The sequence below is a fragment of the Protopterus annectens genome, chromosome 8.part0, assembly GCF_019279795.1.
Source record: "Protopterus annectens isolate FY-2018-M chromosome 8.part0, PAN1.0, whole genome shotgun sequence".
NCBI lineage: Eukaryota > Metazoa > Chordata > Ceratodontiformes > Protopteridae > Protopterus > Protopterus annectens.
This window is the reverse complement of record NC_056741.1, coordinates 194,599,435-194,624,042: the sequence shown is the minus strand read 5'-3', so window position 1 is coordinate 194,624,042 and position 24,608 is coordinate 194,599,435. Positions and strand designations below refer to the sequence as shown.

Below are 24,608 nucleotides of genomic sequence, written 5' to 3'. Positions count from 1 at the left end.
AAGTCCTGCTGGGGTTTAAGAAGGGAAAAATATTTCAGTAAGCAGTGTTACAAAATCTTGATAATTTATTGGTCAGGTTTTCATGCAAGATGCATGCCAGAACAAGTGTGCAGACAGGAGACAGTATTCAGACTACTACCCCTGCATTACAAGGATATAATTCATACCACACCTTTCGGCCATCTAACTTGGACCGAAGCGCTAAAGGCAGAGGTGTGTCAATATTCATTAAGGATATCCACACCTCCAGGCTAGTTGCTCAGCATAATGCATCTGAGATTATCCAAGTGCAACTAACTTTGTGCAAGACCACAATGCAAATTGTAGCTTGCTACAGATCCCCCACCATGCCCCAGGATAGCCACTCCTCATTTCTTGATACACTGGAAAATATTAGGGTACAACCTAACACCCTAATAATGAGTGATTTCAACTACCCCACCATTAACTGGGAAAACTACTCATGTACCAACTCTTGTGCTCAACGTTTTCTGGAATTCATAAATTCTAATGCCTTGGATCAACTTATCCACACCCCCACCAGGGGCAGCAATATCCTAGACCTGGTCATTACCAACATGGGCAACCGGTGTTCCACACCAGAGGTCAATTCCTCATTGGTCAGATCCGACCACAAGCAAATCACCCTAGACATCCACATCCCAGCCCCACCCCCCATTAGGGAAACCTCCGTAAAAAAAATTTCCAAAGCCAACTTCATGCTTCTTAAGACAGAAGTGGCAAACATCAAGGCACCCATGCTGATGGACAGTAGAGATACGACTGCTGAATCCTATACAATTGCACTTTATAAGCACTTACACGTGTGCATGGATCATGTAATCTCTAACAGAACCAAGATGCTATCCTCCAAAAAAAGGAAGCCAATCTGGTGGTCCCATGCTATAAACAAACTCTACAACAGAAGAAATAAACTGCTGCAAAAAAGAGTAAAATCCCATGATTGGAGGAACTCCATGGTCAGCCTCAGTAAGAAGCTGAGATCCGTCATAAAATCCTCCAAGGCTAGTTACGAAAACAAAATTGCCACTGATTCTAAAGACAACCACAAAGCATTCTATAGCTATTTCAAAAATCTCAATGGCAACACACAGATCTGCTCTGAGTTACAGCACAATGGCACTAAATATGCAGAACCAACTGATATTGCCAACATCCTGGAAGATAGGTTCAGTGTTAACTTTACCCCTCTCTCATCCCCAAAAGGGCCCATCTCTATACCGGAAGAATGCAATGTTCCTGTAATCACGGCTGCACAGGTAAACAACACACACTCCAAAGCTAAGAACACAGCTTCCATGGGACCTGACAACATCCCAGGCTGCATTCTACATGAACTACAGAATGAACTGGCACCCCAACTAAGTACCATGTTCAATCATAGCCTTACCTCAGGCTTTGTGCCCACTGAATGGCACACAGGAACAGTTGTCCCACTCCACAAAGGGGGAGCCACCACAGACCCTGGGAACTACTGCCCCATTAGCCTAATGAGCCTGGTCTGCAAGGCTATGGAGCGTATCATCATGGAACTTATAAACAATGACATTGGTAATCTCAAAGCTCTGGACCCTACCCAGTTCGGGTTTGTAAAAGGCAGATTATGTCTCCTAAACCTGATAGACTTCTTTGAAGTGGTCAACAAAGCTGTAGATCAGGGTAAGGTGGTACACACAGCCTATCTAGATCTCGCTAAGGTTTTCGACACCATCCCCCACTCTGGAATTATAGACAAACTCACTAAACTAGGTATAAATCCCTATGTCACAAGATGGGTTGCCAACTGGCTCACTGACAGAACCCACATTGTGAAAGTAGCAGACTCTAAATCCAACTTCAGACCAGTGACAAGTGGAGCACCACAGGGTTCAGTCCTAGGTCCTCTCCTGTTTGGTATCTACTTCTCTGAAGTACAGGCTAACACAGAAGGTCTTTGGCTAACAATGTTCACAGATGACTGCAAACTAGGAGCTATAATAAAATCTCCTAACAATGTGGACATCATACAAAAGGGCCTCACTGAGACCGATGCCTGGTGTCAAAGCCATGGCCTCAAGCTCGATGTCAAAAAGTGCATTGTCATCCCTTTTGGTAAAAACTCTGTACCCATGAACTATCACATAGGCGGTGGTCTACTTAACACCGAAAGTGTGATAAGAGACCTTGGGACACAGGTGGACAGTAGTCTCTCCTTTGATAATCACATTACCACAGTAGTCAGGAAATCCTTCTACATGACATATCTCATCACAAAAGGTTTCTCATCCAAGGAAAAAGAGGTCATTGTTCCCCTCTACTCATCACTCATTAGACCCGTTATAGAGTACAATGCCCCTTTTGGTATGTACCTCACAAGACATCTACAACAACTGGAAAGGCCACAGAAATACCTCACAAAGAGGATTACCAGCCTCAAACAGATGCCCTACGCAGATCATCTCAAAAAACTCCAGCTTTACTCTGTCGCATATCGCCTACTCAGAGGCAATCTTTGCCTAACATACAAAGCTATGACAAACCCAGAGCTGTTGGACATGCTCCACATAAAGAAATCCCAATCCCTCCGATCTACATGCTCTAGGGACCTAAACCTTGTCACCACAATAAACAGAACATGCTGGAGGGATAGATTCCTGTCTCAGAGACTTCCCATACTCTGGAACAAACTACCTATCTATATCAATCAAAGCTCCTCATTAGCACTCTTCAAGAAAAATCTTGATGATTGGATGGGTGATAGGAAATTCACCCCGGGGATCACTTCTGTGACTCTGCTTGACAGGGCCACAGGAAAATAATTTTCTTGGGTGGCAAAAGCCAGGGTACCGTTTGGCTAGGCTTATATTGGCCCTAGGGCCAATAGCCTAGTACCTACCTATGAACCTATGAACACACAGACTATGCAGAATTTAGTAAAAAAAAAATTGAAAAAACATGTCAAAACAAGTGATACACACTGTTGAACCAATACGCTTAATCAGATTTTTCAGAGTGGAGTTAATTAATTCCCCTTATATCTCATAGTTGCTAAAGAGTAACTAAGTTATACTCAAAACATTTTTTGTTGTATAACTGCAAACACTGTAAAATAATGCACGTGAGCTGAACTAAAATGAAAGCAAACAAGTCCCAGTGCATGCAAAGCAACTGCATCTCTTCTTACCACATATTGTCCCAAGGGGATGTAGCATTCACTTTCCGTAATGTAGAGGGTGGCAAGAAAACCACACTACAATAACCAAATCTGATTACTGCACGTGTGTTTTATTTATACACTAAAAGACCCCCATCATGTTAGAGCCTGCTAATTTTGTATTTAGATAAGGGAAAATTAAAGTTTGTTTTGTTTACTATGTAAATAACGCATCTTGTTTCAGTTTAAATTATATGTTCATTTTCGTTCCTGCAGTTTGAATTTTGCATTTGATACAAATAGTCACAGCTTTGCTCAGACATAAATGTTACTTTCAGGAATCTTGACTTGTTTATATCCACTCTATGCCCCCCCCCCTTCGTACACACAAAGACATTCTTTCATAATATGACCCATCTATGTAGTGCTGCTCTCTTTCTTACACACTAATCCCACATTTGCATTTACATATTTAAAGCCTTACTTTCTTGAGTGCGTCTTTCACATACTGCAAGGAAGTTAATCTTTTGTTTTTCTTTTGTTTATGGCTTCACATATGTGGTATGTTCTAAACAAAACTTTGTTAAGAAGATATGAGCAGATTTCAGCAAGATGATTTACCAGACTGTTTGCTTAAGGCAAAAGAGATTTAAGTACACAGTGCATTGTTTGCCATTCCCTCTTCTTAATCTTGCTGTAAGGAAGGGCACTAATATAAAAAGACATGGGATCACAACCACCAGCATCACATCACTTCCATACCTTACAGGTGCGCACAGGTGCACCTTCCTTGTCTAATGATGTGGCACAGAGTACTGATTTCTTGTATACTGCTGCAAACAGTTATACAATCTGATCAACAACCGTAAGTAAAATTTAAAAGTATTAATATTTTAAAGACTCAATCACATATTACTTTTTGTGGTGGGACTTATTTTCATTTAGCTACAGGACTACAAATTTTTGACAGTGAAGTGAGGTATAGTAGCTAAATATGAAATATAATCGACAGTGGAGAAAACTATAAGGATATTAGCTCAGAAAACCATGGAGCTGAGAGGCTCTGTCTTTCAGTTTAGCAGCTGGTATTATCGCTGACTTTTAAATGTTTTGAAATTACTCTTATTCTGTGTTTGTGTGTGTGTGTGTGTGTGTGTGTGTGTGTGTGTGTGTGTGTGTGTGTGTGTGTATATATATATATATATATATATATGTGTGTGAGTTTACGTCAAATGATCGAAGACCCAGAAACTCAAATAAATTATCAAGACAATAACCATAAAACTCCAATTCATCAAACCCTTACAATAACAAAATCCGGAACACTGAACAGTAAACATTACCAGAAGTCTGGTCTGCACTTTAAGGAGCAGTTCTCCCATTAACTATAGCGAACAGGAATTCTGTATCAGTGTTTTTTCAGGGGGGGAGAGCCCCCCTGCACCCACCCATGTGTGTGCCTGCATCTACCACATGCCCTCTAAATGGGATATACCAACTCAAAGATCTCACTACAGTGAGAAAAGAGTAAATTTCCTGAACCTCACTGTACCGTGATCTCCATTTAAAACCGCTGATAACAGATTTCCTGTAAGTTGTCATTAAAGAGAGGACTGTTCCTTTATGTGCAGACCAGACCTCTGCTAATGTTTACCATTCGATGTTCGGGGTTTCATTATTGTGAGGCTTCGATGAAATGGAGTTTGAGTTTTGGTCTGGATGATTCGTTATTTGAATATCTGGGTTTTTGATCTTTTCAGGTAGACCAATATATATATATATATATATATATATATATATATATATATATATATATATATATATATATATATATATGTGTGTGTGTGTGTGTGTACGTATAAATATACACACACATATCTATATATCTATATATATATATATATATATGGGTGTCCTACCTTTATTTAATGATTTGTCTCACTAAAAAGTGAACAGGCAGAAGTATTAAATGAAAAATTATCTGTTTGTAAATAACCATTTTTTGTGAGGTTGTGGAAAATCAAGGATCAGTGAGTTTGCCTTTCCCCCCAGTAGTGCAATGTTGGAGTTTTTATGTATAATTTGTAGTGGGGGGGGCAGTGGAGATCGTGCCCCCCCCTGCAAAAACATGTTTTTATTTTTTATTTTGCTTAGTGTTGATCAAGCATATGCACTTAATTATTAGAGGGTAAATGTTTTTGTCAATTCAATGACACAAACATGCACATATAATATTTTATATATATATATATATATATATATATATATATATATATATATATATATATATATATATATGTGTATAGGATCACTACTAAATCCCGAATACTTACATTACCAAAGACTGGAATCCTAAGACCAGAAACCCAATAGACAAGAAGACCGGAAGACCAGAAGCGCGAATTTCAAAATCACAAAGTATGGAGAAGTCAGGAGGTTAGGTAAGTATCTATGTTTAGTTGTGTAGGTTAAGGACTTTAGTGTGGTGTAAGTGTGAGTTGTGACTGTGATATGTGTGTGTGTGTGTGTGTGTGTGTGTGTGTGTGTGTGTGTGTGTGTGTGTGTGTGTGTGTGCGCGCGGGGAATGTAGGTGTGTGGTGGTGTTTTTGTGTGTTTATCTGTATAGTGCAACCTTGGAGTTATAATATTTAAATGGGGGGGTGTGGAGGGCGCAGCCCCCCACATGGTGGCTGCAGGGGGGCTTGGCTCCCTGCCTTTATGTAGTGTAGGTTTGTGTGTTTGTGTTTTGGGTGAAGGTGTGTGTATGTGTATGTGTGTGAGTATGTTTAGCATAGTGTTCGGTATTTCAAATTTCGCACATTTCGTCTTCCGGTCTTCTTGTCTTTCGGGTTTCTGGTCTTCGGTAATGTAAGTATTCGGGATTTAGTAGTGATCCTATATATATATATATATATATATATATATATATATATATATATATATATACAGACTCACGCCAAATCGCTGAAAGTTCAAATCATTGAATCTCATTTCACTGAATGTAAGTACTGTTGGGTAAGTAAAACATATATGCCCTTTTCTCCACTGTAGTGTGATCCTGGAGTTAGTATGCATAGTCTGGGAGTGTGTGGGGGCAATGGCCCCCCATTATCAAGGATGTGGGGGATATTTCCCCCCTGCCTAATTTTGGTTTTATATTGTTAGCTTTCAGTGAAATGAGATTCATAAATATAAAAACTAAGTAGGTGGAGGGCTATGCCCCCCACACCCCTCAAACTGTATATACTAACTCCAGGATCACACTACAGTGGGGAAAAGGGCATATATGTTTTATCTGCCCAAAAGTACTTACATTCAGTGAAATGTGATTCAGTGAAATGAGTTTTCAGTGATTTGAGCTTTCAGCGATTTTGTGAGGGTGAATTTAAATTCAGTGAAATGAGTTTTCAGTGAATCAAAGTAGAGCCATATATATATATATATATATATATATATATATATATATATATATATATATATATATATATATATATATATATATATTTGGGTCTACCTCTGTTTGTCGATAACTCACTTTGCCGACAGAAATTTTCTCGAAAGTGCACTTTTGTTGAAGTGCACTTTCGCTTAAGTTGGCTCGACTTTCTGTTTGTTGCCAAAGTGAGTTTTCAACAAACAGAAGACATGAAACACAAAATATCTAAACTAAACCAATCACAAAAGGAAAACAAACACTTTCCTTTTCTGATCAATCAATGACAGAAAAAGCCTAACAGTACTCTCTGATATACTTTGCCTGAAGAGTGGTACTGTTAATGGAAATGGAGTTTGGTAAGGAAATTTGCTGGGTTGGGGGTTATGAGGAGTGGCAAAATTTGGGTTAGTGTTAATGTAAATAAGTAATGACGGATGGGGAGCCTTTTGAACACTGGCGCAGTAGTGGCATACTTATACCTTGCTGCATTAGGCATTCCGTTGGCAACTGTGCTATACTCTAAGTCCAGATGGACACTTCCTGTTGAGCAGTTGTGGGATAATTGACATTTGACTAAATTACAAATTCCTCTAACAAGGTTGATGTAACTGGGACTTTGGTGTTGCCCTATGATGCTGGAAGTTCTATGTTGGGTAAAATATTTCCAGTGGTACACTGGGTTTTGTATGGTGTCTTCCATTCAAAAAATTGTTGTTGCGTCTAAATGGAGAAGAGTTCTATCTGTTATTTTATTTAGCGTTGAAGACTTTTGTTTACTTTATTATTGATAAGTTGTTTAGAATTCCATTGCATTTGTCTGCAAGTTTTTTTCTTACAAAAATGTAAATAGTGAAACACAAAACCAGTTCCATTTACTCATGGAATGAGTCACTTGTCAGGAGCTAGTGTATATCCTTAATTGGTATATGCTTCTATGTGCTGAACAGTAAGATATGTGAAGTTGTACTTCTTATTGTGTAATGTTACAGAAAAGGGTAGGGGTGCTGCATTTGCTGGCTTCATTGTATATATGCATTCATTAAGATACCTAGACATGAGCACGCCTGACATACTTTATTCAGTTCTGTGTTTGACTTGGTCTGCATTGCTTTTTGGACTGTGCAGAATTAAAACCACTTAGTGACCATGTAAAGAAAATAGTACATCAGGTTGTAATTCATTTGGCAAGACTATGTATTTTAAATACACAGCAAACGTTGTGAGCTGGAACTGAATGAAGGAAGAGGAGATGGATGGATGGATGGATGGATGGATGGATGGATGGATGGATGGATGGATGGATGGACTGAACGAGGGACATTTACATGGACGGATGGATGGATGGATGGATGGATGGATGGATGGATGGATGGATGGACTGAAGGAGGGACATTTACATGGATGGATGGATGGATGGATGGATGGATGGATGGATGGATGGATGGATGGATGGATGGATGGATGGATGGATGGATGGACTGAAGGAGGGACATTTACATGGATGGATGGATGGATGGATGGATGGATGGACTGAAGGAGGGAAATTTACATGGATGGATGGATGGATGGATGGATGGATGGAAGGAGGGACATCTAGGTGCATGCACAGATGAATGGATGAATGGATAGGTAGATGGATGGCTGCTGCAAAACCAAACTGCATTGAAGCTGTATTTGAGAAATTGTAACCATTGTGAGTAGCATAAGTTAGTGATACAAGCTAACCAACCACAAATTACTATAGTGATGGATTTTCATGTTGACTTTCACTCCCTAACCACAGGTCTGAGCTCAGTCCCAGTTATATCAGTGAGCACTGCAGATACAACATGCCATTTATTTTGCTGGTGTTGCTCAAACAGCAACACGTACTTCTACTAGGAACCACTAACTTTTGTTCTGAATGGTATAGTAAGGAGATGGCATATTAGGGCAGCAAATATTGTCCTGCTGTTCATTGTCACAGTTTTAATTCTAATAAGTGCCACCACTTGGTTCCATTATGATGACGTCCAGGAAATATTATTATGTATTCAAAAGAGATCTTCATATTCTTAAAATATACACTTACTTAATGTGCACTAACAGTTATAGGCTGCTCAGGACCTAACATTTGCAAAGAATATTCGAAGAGTCATAAAGGTCTTAAAATGAAAAAACAAGTATTTTAAAACATTCAACGCTTATATTTTGCATCACTGCCTTTCCTCTACAGTAACATATTCAAAAATATCATGCCATCTGCTTTGTCTCTTTACATGATATAACTCTCCCGATCATGCATATACCTATACCACATATCCATACCATTACAAGCACAACCATGGTTTCACACACTCTAGCTTACTGTGTGTCTAGGTATTTGTCTAACTGCAAACAATGATACTTCCAGCATTCAAAGCTGCTGGGACAGAGCTTCTGGAAATATCGTGTGCACTCAAAGTAAAAGTCCTGATGAGTTGTATGCAATTGAGCAGATACATACATTTCCTTCCACATCACCTGTAAACCTAGGAGACTGTAAACAAGTATACACTGACAGTAATATGATTTTTTTTTCTGTAAATGGTAATTTAATGAATGAATGAATGAATGAATTAATTAATTAATTAATTGATTGATTGATTAATTAATTAATTTATTTTAACATTTGTTAGCTGGGCAAGTGAGCTGTTTGATGGACTTACACCAGCCATGAACCAGGCCAATGGGGCAATGGTAAATACACCAAATAAGCAATTTATAGTAGCAAATTAACTGACTTACTTTAGGGAAGTGAAAAATAAAGAACAGGAGTAAAGCCATGTATATCTGGACAGATAATGCAAACTCCATCTAGACAGTGACCTGGAGTTAGAGTTGAAACATGAGTGATGGAGTTATAAGACTCAGAGTTGAAACATGGGCCATGGAGCTATAAGACTCAGCATTGAAACAAGGGTGATGGAGCTATAAGACAGTGTTGAAACATGGGTGATGGAGCTGTAAGACTCAGAGTTGAAACCTGGGCCATGGAGCTATAAGACTCAAAAATCTTAAAACTAAGCCAGCATGTTGCAGTATATAAACGTTGTTTCATAATGTTTAATATTACTTACGAATAATAGTTTTACTGCTTATTCTAGTAGCACATTATAATCCGCACTTGGCATTCCCCTTCAACAACTAAGATCCTGAGAGGTTCCTTTAGGTGCCCAGTATAGTACCTCAGTGGTCTCAGTCAAATTACTGAAAATAATGACATATGCAGGCCCACCGAAGGTATCTCCAATTGAGAATTGGAGTGAATATACAGATTGTTCATAGACTGTGACCTGATGCTAGAGCTGAAAGATGGACACTTATGAGTAATTATTTCATTTAACAGCACTTTGTGTTTCACATTGACATCCTACCTTTGTAAATGTTACTACCAAGATATTTAATTAGGTACCCAGGATAGTGCATAAGTGATCTCAGTGGACTGACAATAGTGAGATGAATAAGCCCACTGAAGATTTCTGAAAATTGGAGCAGGGCAGCCTGTATGTTGCAGTTGTACAGTTACCCATTCCGGTCTATTAAAAAGTCTGGCCTGTCAATCATTTCGCTGTGTCACACTGCTTAGTCTTTTTGTATCTTATGGTGTCACCCTGCTTAGTCTTTTCATATCTCATGGTGTCACCCTGCTTAGTCTTTTCATATCTCATGGTGTCACCCTGCTTAGTCTTTTTGTATCTTATGGTGTCACCCTGCTTAGTCTTTTCATATCTCATGGTGTCACCCTGCTTAGTCTTTTCATATCTCATGGTGTCACCCTGCTTAGTCATTTCATATCTCATGGTGTCACCCTGCTTAGTCTTTTCATATCTCATGGTGTCACCCTGCTTAGTCTTTTCATGTCTCGTGGTGTCACCCTGCTTAGTTTTTTTTCATATCTCATGGTGTCACCCACCTTAGTCTTTTCATATCTCATGGTGTCACCCTATTTAGTCTTTTCATATCTCGCTGTTTCACCCTGCTTAGTCTTTTCATGTCTCATGGTGTCACCCTGCTTAGTCTTTTCATGTCTCATGGTGTCACCCTGCTTAGTCTTTTCATATCTCACTGTGTCACCCTGCTTAGTCTTTTCATGTCTCATGGTGTCACCCTGCTTAGTCTTTTCATATCTCGTGGTGTCACTCTGCTTAGTCTTTTCATATCTCACTGTGTCACCCTGCTTAGTCTTTTCATGTCTCGTGGTGTCACCCTGCTTAGTCTTTTCGTATCTTGTGGTGTCACCCTGCTTAGTCTTTTCATATCTCATGGTGTCACCCTGCTTAGTCTTTTCATGTCTCATGGTGTCACCCTGCTTAGTCTTTTCATGTCTCATGGTGTCACCCTGCTTAGTCTTTTCATATCTCGTGGTGTCACCCTGCTTAGTCTTTTCATGTCTCATGGTGTCACCCTGCTTAGTCTTTTCATATCTCATGGTGTCACCCTGCTTAGTCTTTTCGTATCTTGTGGTGTCACCCTGCTTAGTCTTTTCATATCTCATGGTGTCACCCTGCTTAGTCTTTTCATATCTCGTGGTGTCACCCTGCTTAGTCTTTTCATATCTCATGGTGTCACCCTGCTTAGTCTTTTCATATCTCATGGTGTCACCCTGCTTAGTCTTTTTGTATCTCGCTGTGTCACTCTGTTTAGTCTTTTCATATCTCATAGTGTCACCCTGCTTAGTCTTTTCATATTTTGTGGTGTCATGCTGCTTAGTCTTTTCATATCTTATGGTGTCACCCTGCCTAGTCTTTTATACCTCATGATGTCACCCTACTTAGTCTTTTCGTATCTTGTGGTGTCACCCTGCTTAGTCTTTTTGTATCTCGCTGTGTCACCCTGCTTAGTCTTTTATACCTCATGGTGTCACCCTGCTTAGTCTTTTTGTATCACGGTGTCACCTTGCTTAGGCTTTTTGTATCTCATTGTGTCACCCTGCTTAGTCTTTTCATATCTCTCGTTGTGTCAACCTGCTTAGTCTTTTCATGTCTCGTGGTGTCACCCTACTTAGTCTTTTCGTATCTTGTGGTGTCACCCTGCTTAGTCTTTTTGTATCTCATTGTGTCACCCTGCTTAGTCTTTTATACCTCATGGTGTCACCCTGCTTAGTCTTTTTGTATCTCATTGTGTCACCCTGCTTAGTCTTTTCATGTCTCATTGTGTCAACCTGCTTAGTCTTTTCATGTCTCATGGTGTCACCCTGCTTAGTCTTTTTGTTTCTTGTGGTGTCACTCTGCTTAGTCTTTTTGTACCTCGTGGTGTCACCTCTACTTAGTCTTTTCATATCTCATGGTGTCACCCTGCTTAGTATTATTGTATCTCGCTGTGTCACTCTGCTTAGTCTTTTTGTATCTCGCTGTGTCACCCTGCTTAGTATTTTTGTATCTCGCTGTGTCACCCTGCTTAGTATTTTTGTATCTCGCTGTGTCACCCTGCTTAGTATTTTTGTATCTCGCTGTGTCACCCTGCTTAGTATTTTTGTATCTCGCTGTGTCACGCTGCTTAGTCTTTTCATATCTCATGGATTACCCTGCTTAGTCTTTTCATATCTTGCTGTGTCACCCTGCTTAGTCTTTTCATATCTCATGGGTCACCCTGCTTAGTCTTTTCGTATCTCGCTGTGTCACCCTGCTTAGTCTTTTCATATCTCGCTGTGTCACGCTGCTTAGTCTTTTCATATCTCATGGATTACCCTGCTTAGTCTTTTCATATCTCGCTGTGTCACCCTGCTTAGTCTTTTCGTATCTCGCTGTGTCACCCTGCCTAGTCTTTTCATCCCTGATATTTCCCACATCATTCACTCTCTTTTGTTAAAGATAAGGGCAAACATCCATACCAGGGTAGACTTGCAGTCAGTGCACACTCTTGGAGTTTACTGTCTGTCTCCTCTTATTATGGGCTGAGTGGTGGGCAACCTTTCCTTCTATGATATAGCTTTGCTCAGCACAAACTGTCAGAGTAGTTGGCACTTCCTATTATTCAGGTGCCTTTTCCATGTTACATGTCCAGCATTAACTGTATTGCTAAGGGGCCCTGTTCTGGGAACAAGTTGGTCTTATATCTATTTGTCAGTTCTTTTCTCTCACTTGTTGATGTAAGTTAAACTTCTCAGTGACCATTTAAAGATGTGATTTACTTGTTGGATAAGGTATTCATCTTCAGACATCTAGTTTCAGGGAGCTTAGTATAAATCTCAAAAATACATTCAGGAATATTACAGCAGGCATGTTTTTTTTACTGAGAAATTTATATTGGACATTTGCTCTTCTGACACGTAGTCAATGCAGACAACCCACTGGCTTGCAATACTAGTGCTTAATATTGCAACTGTCTTTTGTGAAGCAGTTAGGTCCATGAAAACAACATCTAGGCATTTGGAATGTCCAGCCTCTAATGTAAAATACAGTATCCTTAAAACAGCCTGCAGGTAACCTTGCACTCATATAATCAACACTTCCAGGTATCTGTGTTGATGCTTTCTAAACCATTTGTCATCATATTCAGCTTTCATTTATGTCTTGTGTTTGCTGATGTTTTACAGGATACCACACAGAATTTCAAGTAAAGGACTTCATTTTTGAGTTCCAAGATGTTCTTAATGAGCAATGACTAACATGAGAGAATTTCATTTATCTAAAATCACTTCCTTATATTTACAAATTAAAATGTCTTGGCAAATCTTATAGTTTTATCAAAAATGATTTTTCTGCAATTTTGTTTTTTTTTTTTTAAATCATACTGACTTGTATGGAATAAGCAAGTGGAGCATATCAGTGTTTGTTTCACTTCCTGGAGGAGGAGCAGGGGTCTAACTTCCTGCAAAAAGCTTTTTTGTTTGTTTTATAGATATCTAAGTTATGTTTCTCAGTCCATACAAAGGTATATTGCATGACTCATTTTATACGCGTAAACACAAATAGGTGAGCCATGGAGCAAGATCCTTTTCTTTTTCTTTACTTCCAATGTAATGTAACAGCACATTTTCACCCCAAATGCATTCACTGAGACTTCACTATGTTAATCTTGGTTTCATAGCATTTGTCACTGATAACTTAATTGCTGAAGTGGTGCTGTATGCATCAGACGGTCCATGGTACATTATTCTTTGGTTTCTCATAAAGTACAAGAGGCAATCTGCAAGCTTCTTGTTGTTATTTTTAAATTGAATATCATATATTACCAATCTAACACTGCAGACAAGCTATAGTCATAAAAGGCAACCTCCACACCACCCCTGACCAAGGATTAAAATAATTGCAAATAGCTGAAGATGAGAGTAAATCTATCACATACGGAATGAAAAGACATAGTTCACTTCCCAGAGCAAGTTAAAAGACAGTCTGTTGATTTGAGCTTCATCAAACATTTTGCAAAGTGCAAGGAGCAAATAATATTGGCTTTCTCTTGCTCTTCAGGAAGTTGCACAACGAAATGCTGCAGATTCTATAAGGTATATTGTGGCATGTCAAACACTGAGCTAAAACCATATCAATGTAGTTAAACATTTTGGTTCATATGATTACTTTTCTTCATTCCCAAGAAGCCTCAGTCACACTCCTCAGTACACATATTTTGAGTCATTATGCAAAACTATTCAATGTATGCAAGACTGTTGAGAGAGCTAACAAAAAATGATGACAGCAGTTTATCAGTCCAAAATGTACTGTCATCTGTAACAGAGTCATAGTTGTGAGTGACATTAACACTGACTTCATTTTGTCTTGAAAGATTTGAAGTCCAATCTGTAACTTTTCTGGCAATATTAAGAAAGCGACGTCTCACTGGTGAAGTGATGAACACTGTTGCTTCATAATCCCTGATTCTGCAGTTTGTTTCTCACACTTGGGGCTCCTCCCATATGAAGTTTACGTGTTGTCTATATGCCAGTGTTGATTTTTCCAGCAGCTCATATCCAAAAAACCTGTCAGCAGATGAACCTGACAATATTCATGTTGTCCTTCTGGGCACATGTAGACCAGACAGGATTATACAAATAAGTTATGATTGACTTGCATCTGTTTCCGGATTGTTTTCTGCTTTATGTTGAATTCTTGCCATAACACAGTCACTTTGTCTAACAGCATATCATAAAGTTGGCAAAGAAAATGAATCTATGAATACATGAAATTTCTTTCTTGAAAATGTCACATTTACCTCTAATCATTTGAAACATGTATTGCTTCAAGCCGTTTAGGACTTCCATTGATCAGTTTAGAGATTGTCATTACATTTGTGTTTCAGAGCAATGATAGGTACAGAAAAATGTCTCTATCAAATTGCTTCAAGTAGTCAATTCTTTGACTTCGTCCACAGGGTCATGGTCACTATAGCTATATCAACAATAACAAAATAATATCTATATCTATAGCTATATATATATATATATATATATATATATATATATATATATATACGTGGATCTACTTCTAATAATCAAAAGACCACATACCCAAAACTGAATTTACTGAGATGACAACACCGAACTGTTAATCTACCGAACAATCAATTTTTTAACAGGGAAACTATGCACTTAGCCAACATTGAACGCAGAACACCACAGTATGTCAAACCCACCTAGGTGGGGGCTATGCCCCCCACACTCTCCAATGTGGGGGCCCCCATAATTAAATATACCAACTCTGGGGTCACACTACAGTGGGAAAAGGGGCAAATTTCCCCATGTTGGCCAAGTGTGTATGATCCTTGTTAAAATATTCGGTAGTGTGATCATTCAGTAAATTAACAGTTCGGTGTTATCATCTTGGTAAATTCACTTTCTGGTAAGTGGTCATTCGATTATTAGAAGTAGACCCATTATATATATTTGTATATATTGTCCATTATCCCAGAACTGCTCACCAGAAAGTGTGCATCAGTGCTTGGTTATATACTCAAAACATCAAAACTCAATACATCAGGTGCAAATGCTTAAAACGGAGGTAATCAAATAAAAAAGACTAAACATTGTTTCAGGGTGCAGTGGGGTATGAGAATTGGCCCTTAACTCAAAGACTCAAAGTTGAGCAATCTCAGATATATATGTTTGTATATATATATATATATATATATATATATATATATATATATATATATATATATATATATATATATATATATATATATATATATATATATATATATCCATATCAGATGCACAAAAGAACACTTACCCGACAACGAAATCACTGAGACCACATCGCCGATACAACACATCAATGACAATGGTAAGTATAACCACTGAGGAACAGAATGTACTCCCATTCCCACAATAAAATTAAAAAACAAAAAGAAACATGTAAATAGCAGAGGCAAGACCCCCTGCACCCCCCTACTTAAATATACCAACTCCGAGATCGCACCACATTGTGGAAATGGGAATGCATCCCATTCCACAGTAGTTATACTTACCATTGCCTGTGATGTGTTGTGTCGGCGATGTGGTCTCGGTGATCTGGTTGTTGAGTAATTGTTCCTTCGTGGAACTGATAGATTCCCATATACATATATATATATATATATATATATATATATATATATACATATAGACAGATATACACATATATATATATATATATATATATATATATATATATATATATATATATATATATATATATATATTTATATGGGTCCCCTTCACATGGTCGACATTTCACAACGTCGACTTTCATATGTCCGAGACCATATGATCGACATTTGAAATGTTGACCATGGGGAACCAACATCTCCGTACAGCGCAGAATGGAAAGATTTCCACTTCCACACTCTAGTGCAATCTCGGAGTTGGTATATTTAAGTTCCGTGGGGTGTGAGTGGGTGGAGCCCCCCCCATGGGTGGTGCAGGGGGGGGGTTGCCCCACTGTTAGCAGCATGAAGGTAAGTTTTTTTTGTTTTGTGATGTCTACTTCTATGGTCGACATTTCATCATGGTCTCAGCCATATGAAAGTAGACGTTTTGGAATGTAGACCATGTGAAGTAGACCCATATATATATATATATATATATATATATATATATATATATATATATATATATATATATATATACATACACATATACACATATACACATATGCACACATGCACATATATACACACACACACACACACACACACATATCTATATATATATATATATATATATATATATATATATATATATATATATACACATCGCAGGGGATGTGGGAGCACAGTGGGGCTTCTTTGTAAAAAAATTTGCATATATATATATGTGGGGTTTATATTATTTCAGTGAATGCTTAAAATAGCAAACGCTGTTTAATCAACCCAATAAAATCAAAATCCCTAAATGCTGAACACACGGAATAGCAATTTTTTCCCAGGGAAAAAAAATTGCTGCTTCGTAAAAAAAAAAATCCAAACACAAAATAAAGTGGGGGGCTTTTACTAACTCCGGGATTGCACTACAGTGGAGGAAATGGCAAAGTCCCGAACACGGCCCAGTGATTTTTTTTTCCCTGGGAAACAAATCGCTGTTCCATGTGTTCGGGATTTAGGGTTTTCAACTTTATTGGGTCGATTAAACAGTGTACGCTATTTTAAGCATTCGCTGAAATAATAGTAACCCTATATATGTATATAGTTAGATAGCTATATAGACACACACACACACACACACACACACACACACACACACACACACACACACACACACTCACACACACACACACACACACACACACACACACACACACACACACACACACACACACACACACACACACACACACACACACACACACACACACACACACACACACACACACACACACACATATACTGATACACACATAACACACATACAGAGACACACACACACTCACACACACACGACATGTGATGGATAAGAACGGTATGAAAACTGGTTTACACATATATATGTAGATATATCTGATCTATAAAAATGTTCATTATATGCTTTCTCCCTGATGGTTACAGATGCATATAATTCTTTATTTTTGACAAGAGATAGTAAATTTATATAAACTTCTCAGATGACAAACCCTGGGTAACGTCCACTCTGTCTGTTCCATATTAGAATTATTGGGTCTATATTAGAACTGCGAAAGCCCGTTCAAGCGAATACGTAAACGTTGACACATATTGCATGAGCCGCAAGTACAAGGAATGCCCGAAACCGCAAAATTCAAAATCTCGAACTGGCATAGTTGGCCATCCTCACTGCTCGCTACATACTACCCACCCAAACAAAATAAATAAATCACATAAATACACTAACCAAAACCCTACTTCTAACCCTTCACTAAACCTTACATACATTACTATCTATGCACTTACCTTAACCCGCACTCTAACCCTAAGGTCCGTGACTATCGCACACTTACCATAATGAGCTATACCCAAACAAAATAAATAATCCACACACATGCACTTAACAAAACCCTACTTCTAACCCTACTCTAAACCTTACATACATTACTATCTATGCACTTACCTTAACCCGCACCTTAACAGTAAGATCCGTAACTATCGCACACTTACCTTACGGAGCTATACCCAAACAAAATAAATAATCCACACACATACACTTAACAAAACCCTACTTCTAACCCTACACTAAACCTTACATACATTACTATCAATGTACTTACCTTAACCCGCACCTTAACCCTAAGATCCATAACTATCGCACACTTACCTTACGGAGCTATACCGTAGAAGGGTCAACTATGCCGATTTGAGATTTTGAATTTCATGGTTTCGGGAGTTCGTTGTACTCGTGGTTCGAGCAATATGTGTTGACGTTTATGTATTCGCTTAAACAGGCCTTTGTGCTTCTAATATAGACTCGAATTATACTAGCAAGTTTCGGCCTTTGTTGTCCTATCTATATTTTAACCTAAAAGTATAGGGCAGTGCCTTGATTTTATAAAAAAAAAAGTTGTAGTGCATTATTCTCAATTTCAGCCACAACCTGTGTAGACTTTGTGATACCACATTTTCAACTTGCTTTGAATCTTTTAATACTTTCAGCTGTTTATCATTGGCAGATATTGGACTGCTTCTTTTCATCTTCTTAGTCATACATCAGTTCAGCTTTATCTTTTGCATCCATTCTGGACCAAACAGCGGTGCCCCCACTATCAAACACATGTAATAATCTTGAGTGTTTATTTTCTTAACTCATTCATGCATATAGCATATTTTCTGTATGCTTCCATTTAACACCAATAATTCCTTGTGGAACAATGGCATTTGGGCCTTTCCAGGGTGAGTAAAAGACTGGTGCCTGGGGTTTTCATGCCTCAGAACACCCCTGGACATTCATTATTTGCTCAGTAACACACCCTTTTGGGCATTATTGCTTGCTTGAAAAATCTCTGAACATCATAACTGGAAGGTTGCAGCATTAGTTTAATTGATGTTTCAGATGAAGAAGAGGGAGCATGTTAGCGTTACATTTTTTCTCAGTATCTGGCGTTTCTCTGTCTTTGTTTGTGCAACCTATACATATATATATATATATATATATATATATATATATATATATATATATATACACATACACATATATATATATATATATATATATATATATATATATATATATATATAGATAGATAGATAGTTTTTTTATATATATATATATATATATATATATATATATATATATATATATATATTATGTATACATGTATAGATAGATAGTTAGCTAGATAGATACACAAATACAAACAGTTTGGTGGTAAGGAAGCCTGCTCTATATCAGGACTGTAGGGGACTTGCCAAACTGAAAACAAATCTTTTTTTCCTGCCTTGGAAGTGCCACTGTTCTGGGCTGTGACCTTCCAAGGTTTAAAACACATTATGCTCACTAAACCACATTTCATTGAGATGGGATTATTCAGTAAATCCATTTTACTAACACAGTTAGTGTACCACCATCTTGGTTAACCTGAGGTTTCCTTCTTGAAACCTGAAGTGTACCCCGTTTCTCCTAAATTTGTTTTATGGACAGATTTTCTACTTTTCAGCTTAGAGATGCCGCCTTTCACAGATATATCAGTCTTGTTAATAATAAGTTATATATTTACATTTCCTTAATGGCTGAAGGAGTCAATTTGACAGCTGAACCCAGCCACTGGGGATGCACATGCCAGTGCATTTCTTTGTGCCAGTCCCAAGCCCAGATAAATGGGGAGGGTTGTGTCAGGAAGGGCATCTGGCATAAAACTTCGCCAAATAATTTCATGTGGACACAAGTAAATATTTCCATACCGGATCGGTCGAGGCCTGGGTTAACAACGACCACCACCAGTACTGTTAGCCAACAAGGTGCTGGCAGAAATTGGGCTACTGTTGGCCAAAGGAGGAGAAGAGGTGGAAAGCATGGCCAAAGGCAGGAAGAGAGGAGAAAGGCTAGGACTGTGGTAGTGAGGGTCAGAACTTTGAATGTTGACAGCATGACTGGTATAGGGAGAGAGCTAGCTGATATGATGGACAGAAGGAAGGTTGGTATATTGTGTGTGCAAGAGACCAGATGGAAGGGGAGTAAGGCTAGGTGTATTGGAGGTGGGTTCAAATTATTTTACCATGGTGTGGATGGCAGGAGAAGGGGTTATTCTGAAGGGACAGTATTCTAAGAGTGTTTTGGAGGTGAAAAGAATGTCGGATAGAGTGATGTTTATGAAGCTGGAAATTGATGGTGTAATGATGAATGTTGTTAGTGCATATGCTCCACAAGTTGCGTGTGCAATGGATGAGAAAGAACAATTTTGGAGTGAATTGGATGAAGTGGTGATGACTGTACCCAAGGGTGAGAGAGTGGTGATTGTAGCAGATTTCAATGGGCATGTTAGTGAAGGGAACAGAGGGGATGAGGAAGTGATGGGTAGGTATGGTGTTAAACAAAGGGATGCAGAAGGTCAGATGTTAGTGGATTTTGCGAAAAGGATGGACATGGCTGTGGTGAATACGTATTTTAACAAGAGGGAGGAGCATAGGGTGACATACAAGAGTGGAGGAAGATACACACAGGTGGATTATATCTTATGTAGGAGGGCCAGGTTGAAGGAGATTGGAGACTGTAAATTAGTGACCAGGGAAAGTGTAGTTAGGCAGATTAGGATGGTGGTTTGTAGGATGACGTTGGTGATCAAGAAGAGGAGGAGGAGTGTGAGGGCAGCACCAAGGATCAAATGGTGGAAATTGAAAAAGGGTAATTGTGAGGTGGAGTTCAGGGATGAGTTAAGACAGGCACTGTGTGGCAGTGAAGAGTTACCAAAGAGCTGGGTAACTACAGCAGAGCTAGTAAGGGAGACTGTTAGAAAGGTGCTTGGTATGACATCTGGACAGAGGAAGGACGACAAGGAGACATGGTGGTGGAATGTGGAAGTACAGGAGAGTATACAGAGAAAGAGGTTGGCAAAGAAGAAGTGGGATTGTCAGAGAGATGAAGAAAGTAGACAGGAGTATAAGGAAATGAGGTGCATGGCAAATAGAGAGGTGGAGAAGGCTAAGGATAAGGCATATGAAGAGTTGTATGGAAGGTTGGACACTAAGGAGGGAGAAAAGGACCTGTATCAATTGGCTAGACAGAGGGACAGAGCTAGGAAAGATGTACAGCAGGTAAAGGTGATAAAGGATAATGAGGGAAACATACTCACAATCGAGGAGAGTGTGTTGAGGAGATGGAAAGAGTACTTTGAGGTGTTGATGAATGAAGAGAATGAGAGGGAGTGAAGGTTAGATGATGTAGGGATAGTGAATCATGAAGTACAATGGATTAGCAAGGAGGAAGTAAGGATAGCTATGAAGAGCATGAAGAATGGAAAGGCTGTTGGCCCAGATGACATACCTGTGGAAGCATGGAGGTGTTTAGGTGAAATGGCAGTGGAGTTTTTAACCAGATTGTTTAATGAAATTTTGGAAAATGAGAGGATGCCTGAGGAATGGAGAAAAAGTGTTTTGGTACTGATTTTTAAGAATAAGGGTGATGTGCAGAGCTGTAGTAACTACAAAGGGATTAAATTGATCACTCACTGCATGAAGTTATGGGAAAGAGTAGTGGAAGCTAGGTTAAGAAGGGACGTGGTGATTAGTGATCAACAGTATGGTTTCATGCCTGGAAAGAGCACTACAGATGTGATGTTTGCTCTGAGAGTTTTGATGGAGAAGTACAGAGAATGTCAGAAGGAGTTGCATTGCGTTTTTGTAGACTTAGAGAAAGCATATGACAGGGTGCTTAGAGAGAAGTTGTGGTATTGTATGAGGAAGTTGGGAGTGTCAGAGAAGTATGTAAGAGTGGTACAGGATATGTACGACGGTAGTGTGACAGCGGTGAGGTCTGCTGTGGGAGTGACGGATGTGTTTAAGGTGGAGGTGGGGTTACATCAAGGATCAGCTCTGAGCCCATTCTTATTTGCAATGATGATTGACAGGTTGACATACAAGATCAGACAGGAGTCCCTGTGGACTATGATGTTTGCAGATGACATTGTGATCTGTAGTGAGAGTAGGGAACAGGTGGAGGAGACCCTGGAGAGATGGAGATATGCTCTAGAGAGAAGAGGAATGAAGGTCAGCAGGACTAAGACAGAATATATGTGTGTGAATGAGAGGAAGGATAGAGGAATGCTGAGGATGCAAGGAGTAGAGGTGGCGAAGGTGGATGAGTTTAATTACTTGGGGTCAATAGTTCAGTGTAACAGTGAGTGTGGAAGAGAGGTGAAGAAGAGAGTACAGGCAGGATGGAGTGGGCGGAGAAGAGAGTCAGGAGTGATTTGTGACAGATGAGTACCTGTAAGAGTGAAAGGGAAGGTCTACAAGAGGGTAGTGAGACCAGCTATGTTATATGGGTTGGAGACAGTGGCATTGACAAAAAGGCAGGAGTTTGAGCTGGATGTGGCAGAGTTAAAGATGTTAAGATTTGCACTGGGTGTGACGAGGGTAGACAGGATTAGGAATAAGTATATTAGATGGTCAGCCCAGGGTGGAAGGTTTGTAGACAAAGCCAGAGAGGCACGATTACGTTGGTTTGGACATGTGCTGAGGAGGGATGCTGAGTATATTGGGAAAAAGATGCTAAGGATGAAGCTACCAGGTAACAGGAAAAGAGGAAGGCCTAAGATAAGGTTTATGGATGTGGTGAGAGAGGACATGCAGGTGGTTGGTGTGACAGAGCAAGATGCAGAGGACAGGAAGAAATGGAAACAGGTGATCTGCTGTGGCGACCCCTAACAGGAACAGCCAAAAGAAGATGATGACAAATTGGTAGTTGTAGCTAAGAGGAGACTGTAAAACTGCTACTGGAAATAAACATTTACTCAAGCACAGATACTACAGGTTACACTGCAACAATGTGACATGCATTTGTGCATGCTCACATCACTAAAAATGTATATGCAATGTAGCTTTATAAAATGTTTTTTCATTGTAGAGTCAAAACTCTTCATTCAGAAATGAACCTCAATTTTGATGACAGAAATACTCAGAAGATGGCTTCACATAATATAGCACAGTATTCTAGAAAAATAATTTGTATTAAATATTAGCTCTCATGCCCACCTTCTTTTGCTTCTACAGTTTTGTAAACAAGATGTAGGGAAACTCGTAGTAGTACGGAGAGCAGTGAAACTGTAACCACTTGAAGATAAGGTGTGGTTCTGTTTGAAAAATGATAATATCTTAAGAATTCTGTGAGACTTGTTTTCAGCACTAGTATGCATTGTTAACCTCTCCTGCTGGAAGCACGTTTTTCAAAGATACATGCCCTTCTTCAGCACTATATAACATAAAACTGTTATGGCTAAGAAGGTAGTAATTGTTCAAAGTCTACTTATTGAAATATAAAGAAATAAAGTTATGTCTTCATTACTTTGATTATAAAAAATTAATAGCATATCAGCTATTCTTCTCTGCTGTAATATTTATTGCCTCTAGTTAGAACTACAGTGCCATTGCTAGGACAAAATAAAACTAGGGTTATTACTATATCCGAAACCTAGATCAGTAAAAGACTATTTACAGTAACTAAGGCAGCAAATCACATTTTAGTGAATTTAGGCACATAGACACACACACTCACACACACACACACACACACACACACACACACACACACACACACACACACACACACACACACACACACACACCGTGCAAAGAGAAAATCACAGAACCATCAAATATATTTACATCAGAGAAGTGTGTGAGTGTTTTTGTGTGTGTGTATGTGTGTGTGTGTGTGTGTGTGTGTGTGTGTGTGTGTGTGTGTGTTTATTTGTATGCATTTTGTGAATGAGGGGTGGGATTAACAGTAAAACTCCTTCAACGTTTTTGCCTGCATAAAATTCTATACCAGGTTTTTGGTAATGGGATATGATACACAATATTACAGGACAGTGTTACCTCCATTCAAAATGTATTTCATCTTGCCTTTACATCTCATATCTACAGTCTGCAAATAGAAACTTTGGGTCTTTCAAATTCAGAACAAAAGGCATTTGGTCAACTATATTTTGGAAAGTAAACTGCTTTTGTGAAAATCAATGTCTGTTAGTAACTGCCATTTTTTTCAATCTCCAGGCTTCTAAAAAGTGTTGATCATCTTACTAACACTATTGAAAATGTCACTTAATTCAAATACCTAGTAATTTGGTTGAACCCCTTTATAAACTTCCAGCTGTACCTGTGCTACACCCACAAAATCAACTATCTCCTATTCTGGCCTAATGAAGCCACCCTTTTCTATCCAAACCCTGTAGTAATGCCATAGGTAAAGGTGTCATACTGGCTCAGGTAGAATATTGTCTCCTGCTAATTGTTGCAGCTTCTAAAAGAAATATATCTACCAATGTACCATTGAGTCCATCTCAAACACCATATGCATATTCCTTACCATCTCCCAAGAAATGAACACCACTGCCAAACCATTAAAAAACCTAACTCACCACCTGTATACCAACATGTTGACTTTTGACTTGCCTCTTAGCTATTTAAAACCCATGAAGTTTTGTA

At 38.8% G+C, this 24,608-nt stretch overlaps 1 protein-coding gene across 1 annotated transcript in view; it reads left to right on the top strand.

The window, feature by feature from the left end:
- The first annotated feature begins 3,888 nt into the window (after positions 1-3,888).
- Positions 3,889-24,608, top strand: part of LOC122808188 (alpha-2-macroglobulin-like protein 1) — a 452,973-nt gene continuing 432,253 nt past the window's right edge. Inside the window, exon 1 of the mRNA XM_044079156.1 lies at positions 3,889-4,019. Within this exon, the coding sequence (XP_043935091.1) occupies positions 3,952-4,019 (68 nt within the window). The 5' untranslated portion in view covers positions 3,889-3,951. The remainder of the gene's footprint in view (positions 4,020-24,608) is intronic.